Source organism: Mauremys reevesii, linkage group 7 (genome assembly GCF_016161935.1).
Source record: "Mauremys reevesii isolate NIE-2019 linkage group 7, ASM1616193v1, whole genome shotgun sequence".
NCBI lineage: Eukaryota > Metazoa > Chordata > Testudines > Geoemydidae > Mauremys > Mauremys reevesii.
The window spans coordinates 113,287,937-113,315,166 of NC_052629.1; the positions used below are offsets into that span (position 1 = coordinate 113,287,937).

General features: G+C 40.0%; 1 protein-coding gene across 1 annotated transcript in view; it reads right to left on the bottom strand.

Moving 5' to 3' along the window:
- The window catches only part of LOC120368610 (contactin-6-like), a 216,040-nt gene that overhangs the window by 41,950 nt on the left and 146,860 nt on the right, over positions 1-27,230 (bottom strand). Inside the window, exons 8-11 of the mRNA XM_039480826.1 lie at positions 26,351-26,535; positions 23,781-23,917; positions 19,623-19,752; positions 18,166-18,316 (exon numbers count right to left, since the gene is read on the bottom strand). Of these exons, the coding sequence (XP_039336760.1) occupies positions 18,166-18,316; positions 19,623-19,752; positions 23,781-23,917; positions 26,351-26,535 (603 nt within the window). The remainder of the gene's footprint in view (positions 1-18,165; positions 18,317-19,622; positions 19,753-23,780; positions 23,918-26,350; positions 26,536-27,230) is intronic.

Sequence of the window (27,230 nt, forward strand, 5' to 3'; positions counted from 1 at the left end):
AAAAGTGTTCATTAACCCTGCCGCACATAAGTAAAAGCTTAAGAAATCAAGCAGAGATGATATGTACAACTTTTAATTAACTGTGCCAAACAAATCATCTCCCAAAGTGATATCTCCTGTGAACAAAAGATTGTTGACAGCTATTTCTCTTGATCTTGAGAGCACAAAAAAATAATATGTATTTAACAAGGCTGACAGAAAATAAAAGCTGGAAGAGGTAGCAGATGTCAACACATTAGATTTTTAACTGTGGCAGAGGTAGTATGTACCCTGCTAAATTATTCAAAGGCAAGTTGTGCCATTATGTCATTCATTTTACCTATTTACACACTTACACCCCTGCTTCACCATTGCTTTATTCAGTACACCACCAGCCTAATGCCATTGAAATCATTAGATACACAGGTGTCAAGCTTGACTAATGTTGTAGTAAATCAGACCCAATGGTCCAAGTCCTACAGTCTTTACTGTAGCCAATGGGTCTTTTTTCCTTATTAAGGGCTGCAGAATCACTGCCTTTTAATAATAAAAAATGGTGTTATTTAAACCTACTGCAATTAGGACAATGAGGGAGAGAATTTTTTAAACATTAGATCTGAAATTTTGTGTCCAACTTGTGTGCACAATTAGCACAAGTGAATGTACAAGTCTGACAATTGCATGCACAAAGAGGTCTGAATTAAGGAATAGGCACTTTAGGTGTATGACTCAGGACTACATTCCTGGAATTATATGATTAGAATGGAATCTTCGCTTTCATTTTGAGGATGGGGGAGAAGTAATTTTCTAGTCCTCAGGGATGTGATGAAAAGCTTTAAACTGTAAATCAATTATAATCAACCCAGCAACATCTGCCTGAGTCTGCAGACAAGATGGAACAACAGCTAAGACTGGTGTGCACAATCTCATGCATTTCAATAGATTGTTAATGCCAAGACCAACTGCTCTGCTGGGTCTTACCAACATCACCCAAGTAGAGGACCCTGTGTGAGAGGAGAGTGCAACAGAGTCAGCACATCCATCCAAGCAGATCAACCCTAGCTGCTGGGATAAGTATGGGGGAGGGGTATCCTTGTAGTCACTCTTCGTGGACAGAAAGTGCCCCCTTTATTATCATCACTCCAAGGGGGGTTGGGGTGACGTTGCAGGGACAAAACTATTCAGGGACCCATGTTGTGGTGTGCCAATAGGCCTAGATTGGTTTAATCCAGCCCTATACACAAATAAGAATTGTTAGCCATTTGTGAATTTAATTACCTGAATTGCATATACAATCAGGGTAATTACATTTACAAATTAGGCCAGGAGACCAGATTTTTAAAAATAGGAGCCTGCAGTTAGGCTCATAAATCCATATTTAGAAACCCAAATGAATAGCCTTGTTTTCAAAATTCAGCTGAGTATATTCAGAATTCAAATGAGAGAGAGACTGGATTACAGTGATCTGGATAAGTATTACAGAAACAAGAGAAAGAAATAGAAAAGTGGGCCAAATTCTCAAGTAACTTCACTAAAGACAGTCAAATTACACTTTCAAAGGTATGAATTAGACTTAAATTTAAGCTAAGTGAATGAATTGTGCCTCAGGACAGCTTTGGTTTTAGTTAAAAGGTTCTACTGACTTCCATCTTAGATCCAGTTGTTTATATTATATTTTAATAATCTTTGTACCTGTTTATCCCATTGAAAGTATCAATTTGTATGCTAATAGTATTGCTATTTAATAAACTATATTTAAAAGAAGATTTTCTTTATATGCAGGCTGATATTAATGAGCTTCAAAATCAAATGACACAATTAACTGCAAAGAAAATAAATACCATTAAAACCAATGTTTACTATTTGGATCAAAACAAAGTTACAATATCTAACTGAACAGGGTTATTAAAATATTTAAATAAAGAATGTTATAAAGTAATCATAATAAGCGATAACACAACATTGTTCCTTGCTAATTAAAAAGCAGGTCTCTTATTTTTACTATTTTTTCACATAACCTGGGGTGTAGGATCTATGCACAATTTGTGAAGACAAATATTTGTTTTATGCAAATATAGACAGACATCTGAATTGAGTTTTACTGAATGATAAAGCTTCCAGGCAAAATGCAATATGGTGAGGAAACTAAGTTTCCATAAAAGATAAATTAGTAGAGTCCCCCATTTCACCATAGAGAAGAACCAAACCCAACCCATGTGGTCATTTGTGAGGTGACCTGATTTACTTTTTTCTAAGAAAAAATAGTATAGTGGGTCCATTGTTAACCAGCAACTCACTGTTCAGTACAAAATACACATGACATAAAGCACCCTGATGCACCTGGATAAATCATAGAATCATCAAAAAGTAGGACTGGAAGGGACCTCAATATGTCATCCAGTCCCTTGCACTGAGGCAGGACTAAGTATCATCTGGAGCATCTCTGACAGGTGTTTGTTTAACCAGTTCTTAAAAACCTCCAATGATGGAGATTCCACAACCTCCCTCGGTAATTTATTCCAGTGCTTAGCTACCCTGACAGTTAGGCAATATTTCCTAATGTGTAGCCTAAATCTCCCTTGCAGCAATTTAAGCCCAATACTTCCTCAGTGGTTAAGGAGAATAATTTATCACTTTCCTCTTTATAACAACCTTTTATATATTTGAAGACTTGTTATCCTGTCTCCCCTCAGTCTTCACTTCTTCAGACTAAACAATCCCAGTTTTTTCAATCTTTTCTCATACGTCATGTTTTCTAGAACTTTCATCTTTTTTGTGGCTCTCCTCTGTACTTTCTCCAATTTGTCCACATCTTTCCCAATCTGAGGTGCCCAGAACTGGCCACAATACTTCAGCTGAGGCCTTAACAGTGCTAAGTAGAATAGAAGAATTATTTCTTGTGTCTTGCTTACAACACTCCTGCTAATACATCCCAGAATGATGTTTGCTCTTTTATTTTTTGCATTACAGACTCTCATTTAGTTTGCAATACATTATAACCTGCAAAAATATTTTCCTGAAGTACTCTTTTCTAGGCAGAGATTTCCTATTCTGTATCTGTGAAATTGATTATTCCTTCCTAAGTGTAGTACTTTGCGTTTGTCCTTACTGAATTTCAGCCTATTTATTTCAGACCATTTCTTCAGTTTGTCAAAATCATTTTGAATTCTAATCCTGTCTGCCACAGACATTTCACCCCCCCTCCCAGTTTGATATTGTCTACAATCTTTATAAGTGTACTCTCTATGCCATTATCCAAATCATATTGAAGATATTGATAAGAACTGGACCCAGGATGGATCCCTGTGGGACCCTACTCAATTTGACCTTCCAGCTTGACTGTCAACCACTGATATCAGCTCTCTGAGTACGATTTTCCAACCAGTTGTGCACCCCTCTTAATAGGTTAATTTAGGCTATATTTCCTTGGGTTTGCGTATGAGACGGTCTTGTGAGACTGTATCGAAAGCCTTACTAAATTCAAGATATATCACATCTACTGCTTCCCCCCTCTCCACAATGCTTGTTACCCTGCCCCCCTCTTGCCACTAATATCCTCTTTTTAGGCCTGTCCCAGCTCCTCCCGCATCCGGGCTTCATCAGCAATTAGGCCTTCTCAGCCATGACTCTCCTTGAGATGCACTCTGCCACTTGGCCCTTTCCACTTGGTCAGTCCTTGTGTGGGGTAGACATCCCATCACAATACCACAAAAATAACTGGTTTAAAGGCCAGTGGCTGAAACACCATTAAAGGTTTAATTCAACCTGAAGAAAAACATTACTTGACATCCCCAAATTCCTGTTGTCTCCCACTCCATGAATATTGGCTATCTATAGCATATTCTCCCCCCGATCCACTGCTGCAAACCATAACTCCCCATCCTCGTCTTTTCCTAAGGGCTCCATGTGAGCTCAGGCTATGTACACTATATACTCTGCCCCACAGTTGGGACTACGGGGGTATGAATTACTGTGCGAACCAAAGTGCTGTGATGTAATTCCAGCATGTGGATACTGTGGGTATGAAATAAGTTTCGTAGTTCACATTAATGTAGTCCTGTTAGAAGATGACTATGTAATGCGAACTAAGAACCTTTGTGTTTTCACACACAATGTCCACATGGAGGAGTTACGGCTCAATACTTTGCTGAGCATTGCTATTCAAACCCTCGTAGTCCCAACTGCAAGGCAGTGTATACAAGCCCCCAGTATTAAGACTCATCCACACTAGTTATGTTCCCACTTTCCGTCTAGCCCCACCCTATCTTCTCATTCCAAGAGAAGAGTAGGAAACTGTGCCAGGGTACTTGCCCAACCTCAAAATTGTGACCATGTGACAATATATACAATACTTAGCTCCTCGGGTGTCTGTGAAGGATCAAATTACCCAAACTACAAATGGAGATAAGCATTCCATCCTACAAATGAAAAATAACTAGCCAGCCTGCTCAAATAAAAATCAATAAATATACCAACCACTGAGCAGTTCCTGCAAAAGTATACCAAGGAAGCCAACTCTTGCTTCCCTCCCACTGCCACACACACACACACACACACACACACACACACACCTCTCTCACTCATTCACTTCTTTTTCAGGCAATCCGTGTAGGAAGAAAAATATACTCCCAACTACAAATGTACCAATCAATATTACACAGCATAGCTAACCAAGGACCAATTCAAGTGTCACCAACCTGTTCAGTACCATCAACCCCAGCTGACTGCCACCTTATTGAAAGCTGCAGCTGGAGTAAGAAGATTACCTTTTATTAGCACAAGGGGGGGACGAATAATCCTCCCATGCTGTCAACAGTCATACACCAAAACTCATAGTCCGGCCGAGAGAGGTCAAAGGTTTCTTCACTATGGTTCTGCCATGTGAAGGTGGCACAGTGAAATATAGTCCTTACAGACCTGGGGACCTGAGCCAAGAGTCCACAGCAGGAAGAAATATAATATAGCTTTCTACTGAGAGGGAAAGAATCAGCTTCTGCTGGTTGTTGAATTCTATAGTGAAAGTAGAAGTGTAAATGTCAAATATAATTGTCAGAAGGATAGCCTGCCAATTTCCCCTGTTTGCTAGTAAATCCTGCTGTTTTTGAAAGACATTAACAATGCAGGAGCGCCAGAGAAAATCTCACTTACCCTCTGACAGCATGCCCACACAGCTATTATTAGATCTAATTCCACCATTAATCATTATTTTTCATGATGTTTCAGGTCTTATTATGAGTTCAGATACAGCCACTGATAAGACCAAACTCAGTCCTGATGTAAAGTTAGACTGTTAATACAAGACTTAAGTGGGATTTAAATGGTGAATTGAGCCTTATGTGACCCTTTGTGTGGGAGTGAATTCACTCCCAGAGAGATTCTTCTTTCCTCTAGGACACACTTAGAGTCAATATAAAATCGAAACTGTTGCTGTCTCACAAATATACCATATTTACTGTCTGTACCACCAGCAAGTAACATTTATCCACACCTCAGATGTAAAAGGCCTGATTTGCAGTCCCTGGACACTTACTGTCATGAACACTTTGTCTACAAACACACACAGTCAGCTGCATGTGCAATTTGGTGCACTAATATCTGTTCATGCAGTGGAAAGATTCCAACACCTGAATAATGAAATATTTATAATGAAATCACACTGATTAAAATTGAATTTGTGAATGAAAATTCTAACATACCTAACAATGGGATGGGGACAGAGGACAAGAGGCAAACAGGCAGGTCTGCATTTCTCTCTTATGAAGAACCCCTCATTCCCATCAGTCTTCCCACCTGATTTCAACATCTGGCTCTCTCTTCCTCTCCTTGCAATCTCCCACACTCATCCTTGTGACTTGAGATTGGTATTGATGACCCATCCGACCCCTTAGCTGTACACCAGACCCTCACCCTCACTTCTTCATCTGATCTGCAGCCCTGATTCAACTCTCTGACTCCAACAGGGCCGTTAACTTGATTTGGTCTCCACCAAGCACTGTTCTTTCTCTGATCTCTCTGTTGCTGAGTTCCCCATCCCTGACTAGCACCTAGCCTCCTTCAGCATCATTTATCAGCCCCACACTCATGCCCTGCCAAGGAGCCTTTCCATGACTTCCAATCCACCACAACCAATGACTTCTCATCAGTGTTCAGCCCTCTATTCCATGCCCTCTCTTCCCTTTCTTTCATTGATACGATTGTCAATTATCTTCATTCCTCATTTTCCTTCACTTTTCCCCCTCTCTCTCATCACAAAGTCAGCCCTGCCAACCCCCAGCCCTGGCTCACTCCCAACATCTGCTTCCTCAGCTCCTGCTCTCAAGCTGCAGAGCATCTCTGCTAGCGATCCCATGACAAGGCTGATTTCTTCCACTACAGATTTGTTCTTTCTTCCTTTAGTTCTACCTTCTTTCTAGCTAAACAATTCTACGTCTCCAACTTAACAAAATCCCCCACCTGCAATCTTAGCTGACTATTCGCAGCATTTGGCTTACTCCTCAACCTGCCCCCAACCTTGGCCTCCACTTCTCTCTCTGCATAGGATTTCACTGACTTCTTCCGAAAGAAAACTGACAAAATATGACATGCCCTCCCGTCAGGCTTCCCTTCCTTTCCTCCATTCCCTCTGACAACTTTTATTATTATTTTTATTGCCTTATCACCTAACAGCCCCAATCATGGACCATTGCACTGGGTTCTGCACCAATACAGAACAAACACACAGTCCTTGCCCCAACGGAGCTTGCAATTTGTGGGTAAGGCAAGAGAAAACAGATGGATTCAGACAGACCACTGAGTACAAGGAAACAAGGAGACAATACTGGTGATAGGCAGTGGTCATAAAACTGCAGCGGCCAAATTATTGTCACATTTTTTGGAGGCATCATGGGAAAGGAGAGTTTTGAGGTGGGATTTGAAGGAGAGCAGTATGTAGCGATGCAGATATACAGGAAGCATCTCCCAAGCATGAGGGGTACGTATTCTTTCTCCATAACATCGCTAATATACAGTCTTTCCTATCCATATGCACAGCTAACACTCTCAACCATGCTCTCGTCATCTCATGTCTCAATTAATTCAACATCCTTTTTTGGACCTTATCATATGAAATCTTTCCCCATTCAGTCCCATTCACAATGCCTCTGCAAAGATAATTTTCCTAGCCCATTGCTTTCATCAGGTCCATCCTCTTTTTGCATCCCTCCACTGGCTCCCCCGCTCTGTTGCATCAAACATAAGCTAATTATTTTCACTTTCAAGGCCTTTCATAACCTATCTCCACCTACCTTTCATCTCTTATTATTTTATGTCGACTTCCACCTCCAATCATCCCATGATGCAAGCCTCCATTTACCACTTGTTAAGTTTTCAAACACGCTTTCTCCCAGTTTACCCATAAACATTCACAATATTAATTCATTACCCTCCTTAAAATTCTCCTTTTCCATGATGCCAAGCTTCCAGTTATTGATCTGATCTAAAGTCCATTGAAGTCAATGGAAAGATTTCATTTGGCTTTGAATCATGCCCTAAATATCAATGATATTTATATTCATGAATCAAGGGCTGAGTATGAAGCTCAGAAAGAGTGACAGGGGGCTCATCAATGACACTCACAGGATTTGAGCTTGTTATAATTCCATATGAAATGGTAAGAGTGGCAGATTGTTTGGGACATTTTCAGCATGTACTGCATCCCCTTGGTATAGCTCACCTTAACAAGGCTCCCAGGAGCTGAATATGAACTTTTTTTTTTAACAAAGACAACATACATAGGTAAATTGTAACATGTTGATTATTATGCAGGTTGTCATTCTTCCTTAAGCATGAGAACATATGGTTCATTTGCCTATTTGATGGTCACACTACCTGCTGTACTAAACACGTAACATTAAGAAGTCAGTGATACAAGATAAAATTAGGTTTATTGGCTTGTTCCATTATGAAACTCTCTAAGGAGGAGGAAGGTGGAGAAAAGGCTCTTTTCTTATTGCCTTCTAATATCAGCTGCCTGCTAACAGTTCATTGGGTCATGTGAGAAGGGGCTAGAGTAGGCCAGAGTGGCTGTGCAGGCTGACAGCCAATCAGGAAAGGGCTTACTGAGAGCCAATGAGGGCCGAGATTGGAGACAGACAATCAGGGCTCAGATTGGCCCTATATAAAGGCTGCCCAGAAGAGCAACAGGCAGTCTGTTCCAGACCTTCATGGGGAAAGGTCTGTCTCCAGAGCAGGAGACCAGCACCTGGGACAGCGCAGTGCTGGGCAGGCTTGGAGGAGTAGAAGGGAATTCCAGCCGCTACCTGCCAGGCTGCAGGCCCTGAGGGAAGGGCCTAGCCAGTGCAAAGGGGCCGAAGGGGAAGTGGCCCAGGGACAGATGGACAAGGGGAGAGAAGGAGAGCAGGGAGGCTGACACTAAAGGGTCCCTGAGTTGGGACCCAGAGTAGTGTGTGGGCCTGGGTCCCCCGCTTCCCCTTTGTACTGCACCTGGCCATGCAGTAGGGTGGTTGAATTAAACTGCAACCGGCCCTTGCAGCAAGGGGCTAGACTTCGGAGGTTTTGGTTGTCCACTGAGGCCAGTGCAAAGACTGTTGCTGACCCTGCCCCCAGAAGGGGGTGCAAATGGACTAGGGGGCACTGCCGGAGGGCAGTGACCTGAAGAGGATGCCATCGAGTGGGGAGCAATGTGGGTCCACATGCCAACCGAGGGCAAGATGACGGACAGGACACCACCGGGAGAGGGCACTCCACTGGACTGAGCTAATTCCCAGAGTGACCAGCGGGAGGCACCGCCGGGGTGAGTTCCAACCCTGTCACAGTCCCATTCTGCATTCTCATTAAGTTTCAGTGCAATGGCTTCAGATGGAAAGAGAACAGCAAAGGAAGCAAGGGGGACAATGAAACAAAAGTGATAGGATAAGAAAAAAAGGAGGATCTTCCCCCTTTCTTTTCCTGTCCCTGCTCATTTTTATCCTATTATCAATAAATATATCTATTCTATATTTGGGGGGAAATTGATGATGTAGTCATGTCATGCAAAAACACTCTTTCCTGTCTATATACCTCAGGAGGATGTTAACCAGCAGCTACTAATGTTAGTCATTTAAAAATCAGCCGGTCCAGGTAACTAGAATGCTAGTATTTTAAAAAAGCTGACTGAGGAGCTCAATGTTGATTTTCAACAAGTCTTGGAGCAGAAGACTGGAAGAAGGGCAGTGTTGTGCCAATACTTAAAAAGAGTAAAGATGATGATTGCAGTAGTTATTGGCCTGTCAGTCTGACATTGATCCCAGGCAAGATCATGGAGCAGCTGATATGTGATTCAGTTAATAAAGAATTAAAGGGGAGGTAATACAATTAATGCCAATCAGCATGGAAAATAGATCCGTCGAAGTAACTTGCTATCTTTCTTTGAGTAATATACCCTATATACTCGTTCATAAGCCAAATTTTTTTAGTAAAAAAGGGAAGCACCAGAGGAAGGGGTCGGCTTATGAACAGGTATAGAGAGGGAGAGGTGGGACACAGCCCCTCCCCCCAACAGAGGGAGCAAGGAGAGGCAGCACAGCCAGCAGAGCCAGAAGGGAAGACATGGGGCCAGAGTCTCTCCACTTCCGGCCATGCTGCTCTCCCCACAGCCTCTGAAGCAGCTGCAGCTCCGGGGCTGGCAGGCTGCAGCCGTGCTGCTCAGCCTGCCAGCCCCAGAGCTGCAGCTGCTTCAGAGGCTGTGGGGAGAGCAGCATGGCCGGAAGTGGAGAGACTCTGGCCCCATGTCCCGCCCAGCCTGCTGGAACATGCTGCAGCTTTGCTGCCCAGCCTGCTGGAGCAGCTCCAGCCAGGTCAGAGACATCCTCCCCGGCCCTCCCCTGGCCCTCCCCAGATAAGGTGGGAAGGGATGGGATAGGAAGTGTGGGGGTCCTGGGCTAGGGGTGGGGTCATGTGGGGGTGGTCACAGGGGTTACTCCCCTGACCCCCAGCTTCTCCTCCCCAAAAACATTTCCCCACCATTTGCTGTCCCGGCCCGTCCTGTGGACGTTCAAGGTAAACAAACCATCTTGGCTCACCAGCAGCTTATCCTGATGGCCTCGGAGCCAAAGTCTGCTGACCCCTGAATTATAAGGTCAGCTTATGAATGGGTCATAAATATTTTCCATTTTTACTTATCCATCTTGGGGGGGGGCGGCTTATAAATGAAACGGCTTATGATCGAGTATATACTTGGATTTCTTTAAGGTGTTTAACTTGGTACCAGACGACATTTTGATTAAAGAACTACAGCAATATAAAATCATCATGGCACACATTAAATGGATTAAAAGCTTGCTAACTCATAGATCTCAAAATGTAATTGTACATGGGGAATTGTAAATGGAGTGTGCTTCTAGTGAAGTCCTGCAGGGATTGGTTCTTGGCCCTATGCTAATTAACATTTTTATCAATGATCTAGAAGAAAACATAAAAATAATACTGATAAAGTGTGCGGATGAGACAAAAATTAGAGGCATGGTAAATAATGACTGATGCAGAGCAATCTGGATTGCGTGGTAAAATGGGTGCAAGCAAACAATACATCTTTTAATATGGCTAAATATAAATGTGTATATCTAGGAACATAGAATGTGGTCATACTTATTGTATGGGGGATTGAAAAGATTTGGGGGATGTGGTGGATAATCAGCTGAACATGAGCTCCCTGTGCAAAACGGTGGTCAAAAGTGCTAATATGATCCTTAGATGCATGAACAGGGGACATCTCTAGTAGGAGTAGAGAGGTTATTCTACCTCTTAATTTGGTACTGCTGCTACAACACCAGAAAACTGTGCAGTTTTGGTGTCCACAATTCAAGATAGGTGTTGAAAAATTGGAGAAGTTTTAGAGAAGGGCAACGAGAATGATTAAATAATTAGAAAACATACATTATAGTGATAGACTCGAGGATGAAAGAAAAGGTTAAGGGGTGACTTGATTACAGTCTATAAGTATCTACATGGGGAATAAATATTTTATAATGAGCTCTTCAATCTAGCAGGAAAGTATAACAAACTCCAATGCCTGGAAGTTGGAATGAAACAAATTCAGTCTGAAAATAAAGTATCCATTTTTGACAGTTAGGAAAATTACCAGGTTCATGGTGGATTATCCATCACTGGCAATTTTTAAAATAAGATAAACTCTAGAAATTATTTGGGAAAGTTTTAAGGCCTGTGTTATTGAGGAAATCAGACTAGATGATCACAATGGTTCCTTCTGGCCTTGGGATTTATGAATCTCTCTTCTCTCTTATCATCTTTCACCCATTAGTGAACATAAGAACATCAATAGTTGGTCAGACCAATGGTCCATCTAGCCCAGTATCCTGTCTTCTGACAGTGGCCAATGCCTGGTGCTTCAGAGGGAATGAATAGAACAGACAACCATCGAGTGATCCATCCCTTGTCATCCACTCCCAGCTTCTGGCAGACAGACTCTAGGGACGCTCAGAGCATGGTGTTGCATCCCTGACTATCTTGGCTAATAGTCATTGATGGACCAATCCTCCATGAACTTATCTAATTTTTTTTAACCCTGTTATATTTTTGGCCTTAGTCTTGCCTGGAGTCTTTCGGTCTCCCACCACCCCAACACTCCAGGCAGAGCAAGTGCATCTTCTACTTTGCAATCCTCCCTCTTATCTTAGGGGAAAGAGAGTCTGATAAGGAGAGAAAAATGATTGAACCTAGAGACAAATCAATATGGTTAAAATGAACTTGGAACAATCTGAGCAATTTCACAACATACGTATGAATGGACAACTTTTCAGCCAACGTTTTTTGTCACAGTCTTTGGATTTGGGTGTCAGTGTCTTTGGGTTCCCCCATTCCTTGTTGTTAGACCAAAGGCCCTATTTCTGGAAACACTTCTGCATATGCTTAGTTTTTCATTTGTGAGCAGACCCACTGAGTTCAATGACACTATTCAGAGGTGCAAAGTTAAGCATGTGGAGAAGTATTTGTAGAATTGAGCCTAAAACTGTACATAATTCACAGCAAACAGGATAACAATAGAGTCATTAACAGATAAATATATTATCAAGGTCTATAAATCCCTTCTTCTTACATGTTTTTGCCACAAAACTTCATTTGCCATCCTTCCATATAAAGAGAGAGAAGCCACTGTGCTCATACAGTGAAATATATTTTTAAAACACAAATACTTATCATTGTTACCAGCATTCCCTTGAAAGAGATGTAATGATGATGTTGTCAGCTTAGCAGAGTATATTAAATGTTTACTGCTAGAAGAAAAATCAAAGTGATTCTGTCCAGCAATCTGACATTTTGCATGCATTTTCATATCTCAATAGGTGATTTCAGAACAAGCAATACATGGGCACTGGAAATAGGCAGGCAAATCTATGTATTTGATTTCTGTCAGTTCACTTGTTAGCTAAGAATAGAACTGAAGTGATTAATCAAATTTAGCAGATGCAGAATCAGTTCCATTGGTTCCCTAAGTCAAATTAGAATGTCATGAAGAGATAAGCTTAATCTGTATTCATGTTGACTTACCGTGATGCTGCCTAAGATATCTAAAACTGTTCTGACTGCTAATGCCAATACTTCAAGAGCTCGCTTTAAAAACTAGAAAGGGAAATGAACTTTCTTCTTTACAAGTATACACGTGCTGATAAGATACTGGGTTAAAGAGAATAATCAAAGCTATAAAAAACTACTACTGAAGGAAGAGCAAGAAGGATAAATGAGAACAGACTGAAACTGGGCCCCCAAACTGAAAATACACAAACCCAAACTATTTTGTAGGTGCACATATGTTCATTGAACATTTTGTTAGAAAAATCCAAAGCCAGAAGTGCTGAAATACAGTGAGAAAGGTTGTTCCCATGTAAAAATGTAAAGTCAGCACAGATGGTCCCATCCCACCCCTCACCGCTAGCAGAGGGTGCATAAGGCAGTATGGTCTACTGGCTCGGTTACTAAACTAGGTGTCAGGAGCCCTGGCGTCTATTTCTCTCTGCTACTGCTCTCATGTGTGACCTTCAGCACATCACTTTGCCTTTTCTTTGCTCCTCAGACCCTTTGTCTGATATTCCAACATTCGTTTTCATCACAAATCAAAGCAAAACACTGACATTTTTAATTTTTTTTGTGGAACAGATATTTCAAAAAGTTTCCATTTGGAAATGTTGAAATGGTTTGTTTCACCATTTTCAATCAAAATGAAATATTGTGACATTTTGACATTCTGAAATCAAAATATTTCATTTCCATTTGTTGAATTGACCTGAAAGGCCTCACTTCAAGTCAGTTCAATATTAAGCTGCATTTTCCCATTGTGGTGCACTGCTGTTTGGGAGCTGTAGTTTAAGAGCCTGATGCCCCTCATCTCCCCTGAAGGCCAGACTACATCTTGCATGATGCATCTGAAGTCATGTGATTCCCATGACGTACTACGCAGCTTGGTCAGAAGGGAGTCTGCATTGCATTGTGTGTGATGGAATCCTCCAGGGAGCATGGTGGCCATTGGCGAACAGGAGAGAATGGGGGCCTGAACTACAAGAGACAAGGCAATGTGCTGAAAGGGAAATGCACTTTAATGTTTAATTGAACTGATTCAAAACTAAATATTTGGAGTCAGTTAAAATGAAATATTTACAATTTGGGTCAAGCCAATCAGAAACAAAACATTTTTTATTTTTTCCACCAAAAAAAAATTATATTTTTTTGGCAAATCTGAAATGTTTTGATTTTGTGGAAACTGTATTTTCCATTGGCATACATGTTCACTGAAAATTCCTGACCAGCTCTTCTGTCTTGTCTGTTTAGAATGTAAATCTCTGGGGCAGGGACTGTCTCTTGCTAAATGTCTGTACAGTGCCTGGCACAATTGGCTCTGATTTTGGTTAGAGCCTATAGGCACAATTGTAATACATATAAATAAAGCCGTTAGGGTCTGAGGCTGGCCCAACATCAGTCTGGTTGAGGACACCTGGTTGAGACGCTCCCTGAGTTGTGCAATATTCAATACTTCTAGGCTGTAGGACTGGGCCTAGTACTTGTAGGGTCACGGTTAAATTATGTTAGCAAATAGGTATGTGGTTTACACTGTTGCTGACTATCTTGTATCTATTCTATGGACAGTGAATTGCAGTTCTGAGGTCTCTCAACAGAGCATCTTCCGTGAACACTAAATTCATTAAAAAAGAAAATCTTTGCCTTAAAATGGAAACTTATGATCCCTTTCTTCCTCCTCCATGGTATCTATGTTTGGTATTTTTTTCTAGCTAAAAAACCACCCCAAACATAGTATCTTTTCCCCCTTCCCCAAATAGCAAAAAACAACACCCCCCCAAAAAAAGAACCTCCCTAAACCACCAAAAGCATCAACAGCAAACAAGCAAACAAAAACGTAAGGAGACGTGTCTACTCATTAGGTGTTATAAATGTTTTAACTTTTGACATGCTGGGCCTGACTGGGATCTGAGTCACACCACTGTAAATAAGGACCAATTGCATTGAGACCAAATGTATTACCTTAGCAAATGGTGTAAATGAGAACAAGGCCCTTATACTCTCACAATATTGTGCAAGCTAGATTTTTCCAAACACAAGGAATTGATAATATCTGTGCATCCGAACGCAGAGCCCTGGAAGAACCCTCCTGCTTAGAAGGTTGGTGGCATAGTTCAAATGCAATATCTTGCTATAAACAGATTGAAATCCTTTACTTAATGAAACCTTATGGGTCACTACACGCCATGTTGGGAATGGGCAGATCTCTCTGAGTTTAAGACTCTGGAGGTCAGCTGTAAGATCTTAGCAATTACTGGATAATCTTTATTAGGCAGCGATAAAAGTCTGTAATTACATCTGTTTAGTTGTCTAAGTTTTCTTTAGATAGGTTATTAAAAGACAGCATCTAATTCTTCTTTTCAAGAATTTCCTCTTTTTCCTCTTCTGACAAATGCCAATAATGTGCATGGTAAATACTGAAAACCCTACATGAAATACATCATGTACTGGAGCCTTGATTTTGGATAGATAATGTCTCTCATGTCTGTAGTGATGGAACTGGAATAAAGTTTTAGCTTACAAGTCAAACTGGGGACCAATAGATATTGTAAAATAATGCTTTCCTTTGTAGATTGCTAGACTGATTTTTGTCCAGTTGCATTGTTTCCTAAATAAATAAAATAACAAAGTCTGGAGTTTTAAAATTATGAATATTTTATTACTTATTATTAATGCACTGAAACAGCTGTATACAATTAATATATTCCTTTCTCTTGCCTTATTAAACAATTTCTATGCTTTACCTCAGCAGGCTTCCTGTAAGAAAAGGGTGAGTGATTCAGATATGTATGTATGTGTTTCAGCATTTTGGGATCCCTTGCCCTTGTATTCAGAAAACAGTGCCTCTCACAGATGACTAACTGGGATAAGATTCCCATCTACCAGCTTGATTCAGCTGAAAATAACTTGTAATATATAGCAAAGTTTTCATTAGGTCCTGATCCTGCACCCTTGAGATCAGTGGCAAAGCTCCTAATGACTTGGGCAGGATTAAAGTCTAGAGTTAAAAACTTGCTTTATCTGAGGTACAAATTACCCCCCTCCCTTCCACATTGTTCAAAATTTGAGCAAACAGCTATAATCAAGATTTGAAAATACTCTTATAGACAGAACAAGAAGGTGGATCTCAGTTGATTAGTCAGTTCTGCCTAATAATCTCTTTGTTTTTATATGTAGGAGATAAAATAGATAAGAGGTAACATTTTCAGACCATGTGATATTAAAAAAGGAGTAGCTGCACATGATAATACTATGCATAGCCATCAGAAATAGATCAAATCATGAGCAAGCACAGGATGTGGGGGAAATGAGTATCTTTTCTCCTTTAGGGCAAAATATTCTCCAAAGGTTTGGTAGCCCCATCTCCTTAACAAAGGATTTAATTTGTCTAGATCATCCTAAAGGAGCTATGTGGTTTGACTTATTTAGCAACTTGTCCATCATCGCATTCCTGTCAGAACTGTGAACGATATTTTTTCTCAGATAATATGCCAACCAGCTTTTCAGAAAGGTTAGAAAATGGGTCCGTGGAGATTATAAATGCTGCACAATAAAATAGGAAAAGAAACTCAGGTAACCTTTAGTTAAAATAGTTCAGATTTATGTGTCCTGCTAGAATTAAAATATACAGATAACAAGCTAGAGGGGATATTTTTCCCCTTTTTAATAAGTAAAGATGCATATGATTTTGCTAGGTGAGGGAAAAAAAACCTTGCAAGTCCTTACTTCATTTTCTGTATTCTACCGCATATTCTGTGGGACTTCTGGAAGAGTTCTACCATAAGGAACTCTCTCTATCATCTTTAAAATTGTGGCAATAGCTACTTTATCATTTAACAATCAAGAGAAGGAGCAATTTACAAGAGATTGTTGGTTATTATGTTATCTTATGTCCAAATGATACGCTTTAACTGCATGGTAGGAATTGGGGGTGCTGGTGAACTCAAACACCCAACCATTGCCTTTATAATGGAAATTATACTTTGGTTTAATTTTTTGAAGGTGCCTGGACCACTTCAGGATGGATGCCCATAAATGCAAGATTATTATAATTATTATAATTATTATCAGGGAACATATAAGTCCAAGTAAATATTATGTCTGTGTGCATGTATGTTTAATATATATAAAATTAAACATACATGCACACAGACATAATATTTACTTGGACTTATATATATATAACATGTACATGCAAATCAGATGGGACCCTCATTTCCAGTGTAGACCTTTATGTTATAAAGTTTAGGCTGTCTTTATCTCCTTACTACTGTACATAAGGAAGCCCAGTCATTCTCTCGGCATATTATAGATGTAGCATTTTGGATAGGGACTTGGTTGAGCATATTGTATAATCTAAAAGTAACTATGTGAAAGATCTGGCTAAACACTAATTAAAACAATATTCATGATAAGTAATTAATGTTTTCTCCATAATTTAAAGATAACGCCTTTGCTATTGTCTCAGAGGAAAAATAATTAGGAACTTCTGTTTTGTAATAGCATCTTATATTACCGTCTCTGGGCCAGGTTCTCTACTGACTTTATTTTGTGTAATGATTTGTACTTCGCAAAGTAGATGCAAAGTGCTCTCTTTTTGATTTGGTGGTGTTTTACACTCACTTTATACAGGTATAAATGAATATACAGAGTGCAAACAAATGGAGAATCTGGCCCTCTGCTCCTATATTTAACATCATTATACACAATTGCAATATTGAATATGGAGACACATTTCCACATTGCACATTTGGTTGGTGTAATGCCAATGAATTATAATTTAAAGTGTGTTGTTATGGAAACTTAAGTATAGATAATAAGATTTATTAACAGATAGATAGATAGATTCCCTGTACGGGTGATTGAAAATCTTAGGTAGATCTCTCCTTAAAATCTTAGGGTATGTCTACATTGCAGCTGGGAGGTATGATTCCCAGAGCAGGTAGTCAGACTCATGCTAAATCTGATCAAGCTAGTGTGCTAAAAATAGCAGCACAGGCTAGCCAGCCAAGCTAGGACCCAGGCTGTCAGGCAGACTTGAACATGGGTGGCTCAACGTAAACAAAGGAGTTTGTGGTGGAGGACTACTGCAGAAGGGCCAGCACATGGCAAGTGACTCTACTACTTTGCTGATCCACTAGCAAAATCTCCTTGCTTAGATATTAAAGGCACAGACTGTGGATAATGACGCAGCCCTGGGTTGCAGTACAGCCTATATAGCTACTGTGCAGTTGATCGGGAGCCATGAGGTAGAGTTCATCCATTCAAACCTCCACTGATCTCCCTAACATGAAGCTGTTTCAATCAGGCTCAGCATGGGGTAAGAAGAGATGGCCCAGAGAATATTGCAATTATATAGCTGTTCAAGAAAGCAAAGCATGTACTCCACAGACAGAATTTATAGTTACCCAAAAGTATTTAAACTGGCTTTGTTGTCAATCAGCTTTCTATCTAGAATTGTATGGACAGAGCTCATGATGAATAGGCCTGCAGCATCAGAGTATTCCAGCAATGAGCTGTCAAAAATGATACTTAGTCAACCGATGTTCAGATACCAAAAAAACCCAATCCAAAAACAACAAAAAAACCCCAAACAACTCAGCAATCAGTTTACAGAAGTACCTTTTGTTTTGTCGCAGACCATTGGTGCCCTTTTTCCAGCTGATAACTGCCCGGGGAGAAGCATTTGGTTTGCATTCAATGGTAACTTCACCCCCAACCTGAGCAACTGACATTTGTTTCACAGGATTTTTGGAAAAATCCGGGGCTGAAGCTTAAAAAAAGGAAAGGAAAAAATGAAGAAACTCATGATATAGCTGACAAAATAAACTAAGTTTCCAAATTTTCTTTCTGCTGAACATAGTGGGTGAACCCAATTGCCTTTTTGCCTTTTCAGATTTGAATTCAAGTTTTTTGTTTGAACTCTAAGAACTTAAATCCGTTTAGAGGTCTTGTATTTATATTGCTTTTTATGAATTTTGTTCACCTGGAAACAAAAGGATTAGAACAACCCAACTTTCTGTGGTATCCCTGGTAGGCTTTGCTTAGGACAGTCTGAGGACTGGAAGGAATGTTTATTTTAGATCAGGAATGAGGTGATTTAGCAGAGCTCTAACAGGCTGCACAGTGAGTGTGTAGCTAGAGAGGGTCAGGTGGGCTTGTGTAGCCCATGCCAAAGACCACACTACTGCATCTTCAATTTATTTTTAGCAAGCTAGCTGGATTAAAAGATAAAGCAGATATGTCTACATGAGCTACAAATCATATTCCCAGCTGCAGTGTAGACACACCAAAAGCTTGAGCAGAATTAACAGCATTAAGCCTGAATCTAGTCCATTGTATTCATTGCTAGAGTGTAGATTATTCATTGCAAGTAAATTTTTTCAATTCGTTTTTTTTTTCTGTTCATGATTTGAACCCGATGTATGAAATCCATTCATTATTTACAGATATTTGTCAAATAATTTGTTGGTGAAATTCAGTCTTCTTGAGAGAAGCAGCACAAGACTTACGCAACATTTAGTGCAATTGGAGGTCGTGTTTTGATGGCTTAAGGTGGACCTGATTGTTATATTGGCTTCAAAATGACTCTCTGTACAGGGATGAATTTCACCACATGTGAACAAATTTCAGCCTGTGGGTGTTGTTGAAATTCATATTGAGATTATATGCACCAATTGCGCTTTTTGCTTAAATCACATGATATTTTTGCTCACTTGAAATGATGACTGATGTTTTTAAATTGCAGAATAACAAATAATAATTTCAAATACCAAGTAAGGAATAACACACAATAAGCACCCTTGTTCACCCACAGAAATGCTGTTCACATGAAAATACCGATAAAGAACATCCTTTCCCCCAAACATTCATGCAAACAAAACACGTTTGCCCAAATGTTTGTGAATAGTAAGCGATACAAACATAGCTGAACTAAACAGCCTTGTGGAATTCAAATAGTCCACAAAAGCTGTTTTTACAGTATTCAGTCAGCTCTCTTCATTTCTTCCTTTCAGAATTTCAAAATTTGTTTTACATTCTAGCTGCTATCTGCTTATTTTAATGACTCATTTACTTACCTATCACTCTTAACTCAGCATTGGCGTAAATTGTATTGTATTTGTTTTCCGCAACACACTGATAGAGGCCAGAATCTGATACATTCAGCATAGTTATGGTAAGAGTTCCATTTTCTATTTGAATTCTCTCCTAATAAAGGAAAAACAAGCAAGCGTTTTGTTTGAAGAAGTGAACATAAAAGTAGGCGGTCATGAGTCAGAAGTTGAGATTTTGTTATTTTTGAATGCTTATTAAAACACTATGAAAATGTAAAAATAAATAAAGCCAAGTAGCTTAACTCAAATATATATCTTAGAAAAAAGGTTACATGATGGCTGTAATGAAATAAGAGGAGTTAGGCAAAAATTTTCTCATGACACTTTTTTTTTGGACAAATAATCAGATTTAGCAACACCAAAATATTTTGCAAATTTGTGTAGATTTTGATTTAATTGTTTCAATTAAAAAAACTTAAAGAACAAAAGAAAACACTTTATTTTTCTATTTTAAATTACCTTTGTTTTAGAAACATTCCTTAATTTATTTTTAAAAACAAATTAAAAAGTTTTTGAAATCAAATCATTTGACATCCCCCCAACTATTTTTTTCAACTTTTCGATTTGCCAAACATTTTTTAAGAATTGTTTTTAGCTTGACCCAAAATGAGTTCTCTTCCAATTTATTAAAATTGCCTGCAAACCAAATAATTTGTTGTTCGCCCAGCTCTAGCTTTAAGGCCCCAGTTCATCCAAGCACTTAAACATATGTTTAACTATGGGCACATTCTGAAGTCTCATAGTTTAAAGGCACTGCTGCATTGATAGCTAAAGGGTTATGCTTTAACAGGAAGCAGACACCAAAGCAGTTGCATCAGGGACAGCTGCACCATGAGAGGAGGCGGGAAATGAGACCCCAAGGGGTTTACCCACTTCAGCACCTGAGAGACCAGGGCCAGCTCCAGGTTTTTTGCCGCCCCAAGCAAAAAAAAAAAAAAAAAAAAAAGCCGGAGTGCCGCCCCTTGAAAAGTGCTGCCCCCGTGCTTGGAAAGCTGGTGCCTAGAGCCGGCCCTGTGAGAGAGAGAAATCTGCAGGGAGACTCCTCCCCAGGGGCACTAAGACCCATGTAGTCCACCCTTCCCCTCCATCCATGTGCATTTGGGGAAGAGAAAAGCTCCGGAGTAGAGCCAAAAACACAGCAGCCAGGAGTAGATACAGAAGCAGCTGCATTAGGGGCTTTGGAAATTTATGATGTCAATAGACTGTTTCTCAATTTTTACTTTGGACATTCACTCCTCTCTGCTAGTTGGCTGTTTGCTCCTACCCCTCATCTGCCCTCTCTAACAGTCACTCATGCCCTCCTTAAGAGTCACTTACCTCAGCCTCACTCCCCCTGCCCAGCCTACTCCCTTAATTTCTCCTTCCCTCCTCTCCTCTCCCCCTTCACCTTCCTCTCTTCAATGCTTTCTCCTCTTCCCTTGCTGTTTAGCTAATTCCCTCCAAATAAACCTTCCCTCTTTTTTTTTTAAATCATGGAACTAATATGATATTTGCCAACAGTCACTCTGCCTGTTTTCCTTAATGATTTAAGGATTATGATCAAGGGCTACCTTATTACAAATCATAAATATGCCACATAACCTGCAGGAAACTATGCTGTGCCACTTGTCCAGCTAACACTCACATATTCCCACACAGAGAAGCAGCTGTAGAGACTGAGGCTAGGTCTACACTGGTGGGGGGAGGGGGAGGGGCAGAGTCAACCTAAGTTACACAACTTCAGCTACGTGAATAGCGTAGCTGAAGTTGGTGCATCTTAGGTCGATTTACCCGGCCGTGAGGACGGCGGCGAGTCAACCACTGCCGCTCCCCCGTCGACTCCACTTCCGCTTCTTGCCACGGTGGAGTTCCGGAGTCGACGGCAGAACGATCGGGGATTGATTTTATCGCATCTAGTGTAGATGTGATAAATCGATCCCCGATAGATCGATCACTACCCTCCAATCCGGCGGGTATTGTAGACGTACCCTGAGACAGAGAATACAGCTAGGCTAGATTACAACAGCATCACAACTGTCTTGCAAACTTGTCTCTCTCACCAACAAAAGTTGGTCCAAGAAAAAGACACTGCCAAACCCACCTTGTCTTTCTAATATCCTGGGAACAACACAGCTACAAAACAGCATACAACATTATTTCTTATTGTTAGTTAAATAAATAAACTCTCCTTAAACCTTACCTCAGTCATCAGTTAAACATTTCAGGTGTCCATCAGATTAGATAATATTGCCTAAAACATTTAAGGCATGAGTTGTGTGAAAACAACCAGACCTTCACAATCAGAATAACATTTTGGAGGGCAACGGACTCTTTTCCATTGATAAGCACATTTAGTCCTCCAACTTTGGATCATGTAACGATATACTCCATTTGTGAACACATCTAGTTACTATGCAACAATTTGATCCATAACTAGTTTGGTATCCTTGTTATTAAAGGGTAAAATATTAAGTATTTTAGGTAGATAGGTCCCAAGTCAATTAGGGCTTTAAATGACAGTCTTCACCTTAAACTTCATCTGCAAACCAACAGGCAGCCAGCACAGATCATCTAGTGGAGGCTGGATATGCTTAGCTTGAATTTCAGCTTTTACTAGGCCAATTTAATCAATGGTGTAGTGCTGCTGAAGAAAAAACAACAACAAAACAAATAAAAAGACCACACACACATACACTAGGGATAAATGTGGCCCATATTTTTGTTTCTATGCTTTAAACATTTTTTTTCTTCTGTTTTCCTCAGCACACAATAAAACTGGCTCCGTACTACTAACATAACTTAAAACCAAATATTTCAAGTCTTACTATCACTATCCTCCAGGGATAATAAAAACCACACTGTAAAGTAGAATACCAAAAAGCAAGAGAGAGTACTCTCTCCAAAATGAATCAGTGAGAAAGAAACCCACAACCACAGAATATAAATTCCATCATTGAATGCAGGTCTGGAAGCAAGAGATTTGTTTCATTATTATATCCTTTAGACTGGCTATACTGCCTCCACTGAATTTAGAGTGCACCATACAGTGTTACAGTATGTAATAGTATCCTCAGCTGAAATACTGTATGCATCTAAAATAAAATGTACTTTTGTGAACTAGTCAATGCATTTCATGTAACTTCCTAATAGTAAAAGATAATGCTAGTTGCAGAGATTATTTGATGTCCTCTTGTTACCACATCGATGCATAGGAAAGAGTGCCACCTATTGAGTCAGCAAAACCAATTTCTTCAGCATCCTGCTTTTTTTCCCCCTTGGAGGTCTCCCAACCAAGTACTGACCCAATCCAACCTTGATTATATTGAAAATTTGATGAGAGCATAGCCAGGGGTTATATAGCTGGTATATTGCTAACTAATTAACAACATCGCATTACTTATCCACTTTTTTCCTCAAGACTCTGACTACCGATATCTTTTGCATATTTAGTTCTTACCTGCAGGGTGTTTGCTATCCTCTCAATGTATTTTTTTTCTTTTTTTTAGCAGAGAGTCTATGAATTTAAAACCCCTTTTAAAAAGTAATACAAGCAGTTCATGCAGAAGCTGAATTCCCCCACCCCCCATGTCTCAGCTGACTCTTTTTTTTTGAGTTATTCAGACAAAATGAAGAATAAAGCACCACATTCACAAAAGCAGAAATAATGTAGAGATGACCAGCTATGTGGTCAGAAAGAAGTAGTTTGCTAAACAGTGGACCTATACTATAGAATAAACCCTAGGGTGGAAAGCAGCTTGCTAAGATATTTTCAGCAAGCATAGTGCTGTGACAGAGTGAATATTTTATTACACTCACTGTACATTCACCTGCAAATTATCCATTTAGTCCATTGAGCAACAACATTCTTCATTTTGTTGCCTGAAGTATTCTGTTTACAATGTACTGTAAGTACTGTGAAAAATATTAGTGAGACTTTAGAGTATTTTATCCCTCTTTTATTAAAAGAATATCATTAGAAAATGGCAGGCTGTAAATAACATCTCCTTCTTCAAAGACGGACTTGATAATTCCACTTCACAAGGGGCAACAATACTCACAAAATGATCAGGGTTGGTTTTTTTTTTTTAGAAAAGTCAAAGCCAAACCCACCTGCTAAACAATGTAAAAAATGTTGTGTCTTACCTCTGGCATAAGGGGTTGGCCATTTTTTAACCAACTGTAGGAAGGACTTGGTTTTCCACTTGCCTTACATTCCCAAAACAAGCTGTCGTAGAGAGACAGATAGGCATTTTGGATTTTTTTATCCCATTCAGGGAGCGCTGTATTAACAAGACAAAAAGTGCAAAGCATTGTAAATGGAAGCCAGGCTTTTGGCTTGCTCAGTTTACAGCCTATCACATGGACCAATATTGTCTCATTGGTTCCTTGTACTCCCCAGTCTGTCTATGTCCATCTGTTGTCTTTTGTCTTATACTTGGATCATAACCTCTCTGGGTAGGGAGCATCTATTTGTTCTATGTATGTACAACGGCTAGCACAATAGGATCCTGGTATATGACTGGGGCTCCTAAGCACTACGGTAATAATACTTGTAATAATAGGGTGACCAGACAGCAAATGTGAAAAATTGGGATGGGGGTGGGAGGTAATAGGAGCCCATATAAAAAAAAGGCCCAACTATCAGGACTGTCCCTATAAAATCGGGACATCTGGTCACCTTACATAATAATAAATAACAAACTGCATTCCTGGGGGGTGCACTGGGAAATATCCCTCTGTGAACTTTTCAGTGGACCAGGGGACTGTGACAGGACGATGACATCTGCTCTCCCTGGTGTGCTAATCCTGCTCCAGAGGCTAGCACAGAGGAGAGCAGGAGCACAACCCCACCAATTCCTTGCAACTGTTTGCCTTCTTTGAGCTGATAGCCATCCCTGAGAGGCATACACAGGGAGCTGTCACTGTGTTCTCCTGTAAGAGACACTTGGGCAGGGTGTTCAAAACACAGAGAGGCTCTTTGTGCCCATATCATCTCACTCTCCAATGTAAGGGCCAATCACAGTTCTGCCTTAATTAACAAAGAAGATCATTGTAATTTCAGGGGATGATCAGAACAAGATACTTTGACAAAATACCCTCCAGTGTTATTCCTGATACACAGGTTGAAACCTGACTCTGTGTCCCCAAATGGTTCATCCATGGAGGCAAAGCACTCTTAGAGTCCAATCCCTCCACTAGGGATGTACATTTGTGATAAAAGAGCAAGTTGGTAAAAGCTGACCGTGCTTACTGTTAATTATGAACCGTATTTATTACAGTAGTGCCCAAGGACTAACCAAGAATGGAGCCCATTGTGCTAGGCACTGTACAAATACAACGTAGCTGACAGTTCCTGCCCCAAAGAACTTACCGTCTAAATAGGTCAGACAGACACAGGGTAGAGGAAATGGACAGAACTTTCTGCAACAGTGTGGGAATTAGGTGTGAGGAAGTAAATCACCAGCAAATCATGCCAGCCTGCTTATAAAATCATGAAAAATGCTTGTGAAAATGTTTGTGCTATTTATATACGTTTCATTGCCTACCAACAATTATGAATGAAATTGCAAAGCACAATTAATAAGCTTGAAATCTTAATTGCATTTACTCCATTAATAATTGTATAATTAAATTTGTAGTTATTAGTCATGGCAAGGTAATCTGCTAAATGTAATACAACCATTTGATTCACATTCCATGAAAACAACTAGACAGTGAGAACAAAATAACCCCAACCAAAGCATCATCATCAACAGCAATTAAAGCAGCAGCAAATTGTTCTATTCCTGGCATAAACCTGTGCTTTGACATTAACCTGGAGTTAATGGTAGTCCTTTGACATTAACCTGGACTGGTAGTCCGTCAATTAAACCAGACTCTGTACATTAGAATGAAAGTTTCCTAAAGAAAGAAAGAAATGTCTGCTGACATACAGCCAACTGCAGGATCAGAGAGCTTAGTTTTAAATGATCATGTCTCATTATCCTGTTTTATTCTTTACTCTCCTCACTTTAAAATTATTTCTGGCCTACAAAGAAGAGTGCCATAGTTTGCTATTTAGGGACAGAATGTGGGTTGGTCCTATGTACCCATGCATGAGAACAAAGGTAATAAGATGCCCCCTGATTTTCCTGTGTGGGCTACATGCATCTTGGGTCATAGAAAAGGAGTGAGGATTGGTTTCATAGGGCTGCTACTCTACACTTCTGTGCAGGTGAGCAAGGGGTAGTTGGAGAATGACTTCCTTCTACAACACATTGCTCAACACAGCTAAACCAGGATGGTAGATGAAGGAATCTGCTACTGGTATAAATCAGAAGGTCACAGTTCCTTCCCTATGTTCATGGGACATCACAGCTACATGCTGACCCCATGATATGGGCTGAGAGTAAATTTTCTATCCATCCCTTAATGTTTCATGTAAATACATGAGATTCCTTTCTGCCTTATATTAACCTTCATAGCTGCAGCATGGCACAGCCTACATTTTTCAGTCTGATACTAATACACAATATCTTGTACTTGCTGAAGCTTAAATTGTAATTCAGAGGTCATTCCAAGCCTCCAATCCTTTTATTAATCAGCTTAACCTGAAACTATATTCTTCACTGATATCTCCTTGCAAGGGGCTAATGGACTTCATTATCTTTGTCTTGTACAGAATATTTCCAAATGCTAACATACTCTATGTAAAAACAATTCAATTAGCTCACCATAGATTATTAGTTGACCTCTTGCAATGTTTCTTCCTCTAATGTTCCCTGCAATACATTCATAAAAGCCTTCATCTTCCTGCTGAAAATCTGGGATTTCAAGGACTCCTTTGGATTTGTAGTGTTTGATTTTCCTTGCCAATGGGTGTCCATCACTCCTCTTCCAGCTAATACTGGGAACTGGACTAAATAATTATACTGCATTAGATGTGGGGATAGTTCAATCAATACATCAGAGAAAAGATAAAGTGTAATCTCTGAACAATAATTCCAGGGGGAAGAGGGAAGGATTTTAAATAAAGTTTAAAAAGACTTCCACATTTCTAAAATGTTTAATTAAAATGGTCTCCAAGGATTTTCAGAGGCATCCAAGTGATTTAGGAGCACAGATCCCATTGACAGGCAATTGGAATTGTCCCTTAAGTGCTTTTGAAAATTCCAGCCTCAGCCAATACTGCTTCACCCAGATCTGCTCAACTTTTAGGACCAAATCCTGCCATCTGATACCAGAGAGAGAGAGAGAGAGAGAGAGAGAGGAGATTGGGGGAGGGGAAACCTTAGAAAGCTTGAAAGGGCAGCTAATCTTCTTGCAAGAATCTGAATTATTGGTTGGTTTTCAGAACAAACAAAATGACTGCACCATTTCAGATACTCATTGCTAATCAGAATGATGAAACTTCAGACAGGAACACAAAGGAGGAATGAAGAGCCATAAATAAGGACATAAAAAGATGGAGTGAAGGGAGGGTACAAAAAAAGAGAAATGAGCAGAGAATGGGAAAAGAGCATGAGTGACTGAATCAGGAAGAAGGTAAAGAGACAAGGGAGAATATTTCCTTGTTTCGCATTTTATAGCTTTTTATCGTTTCCATTTATGTTC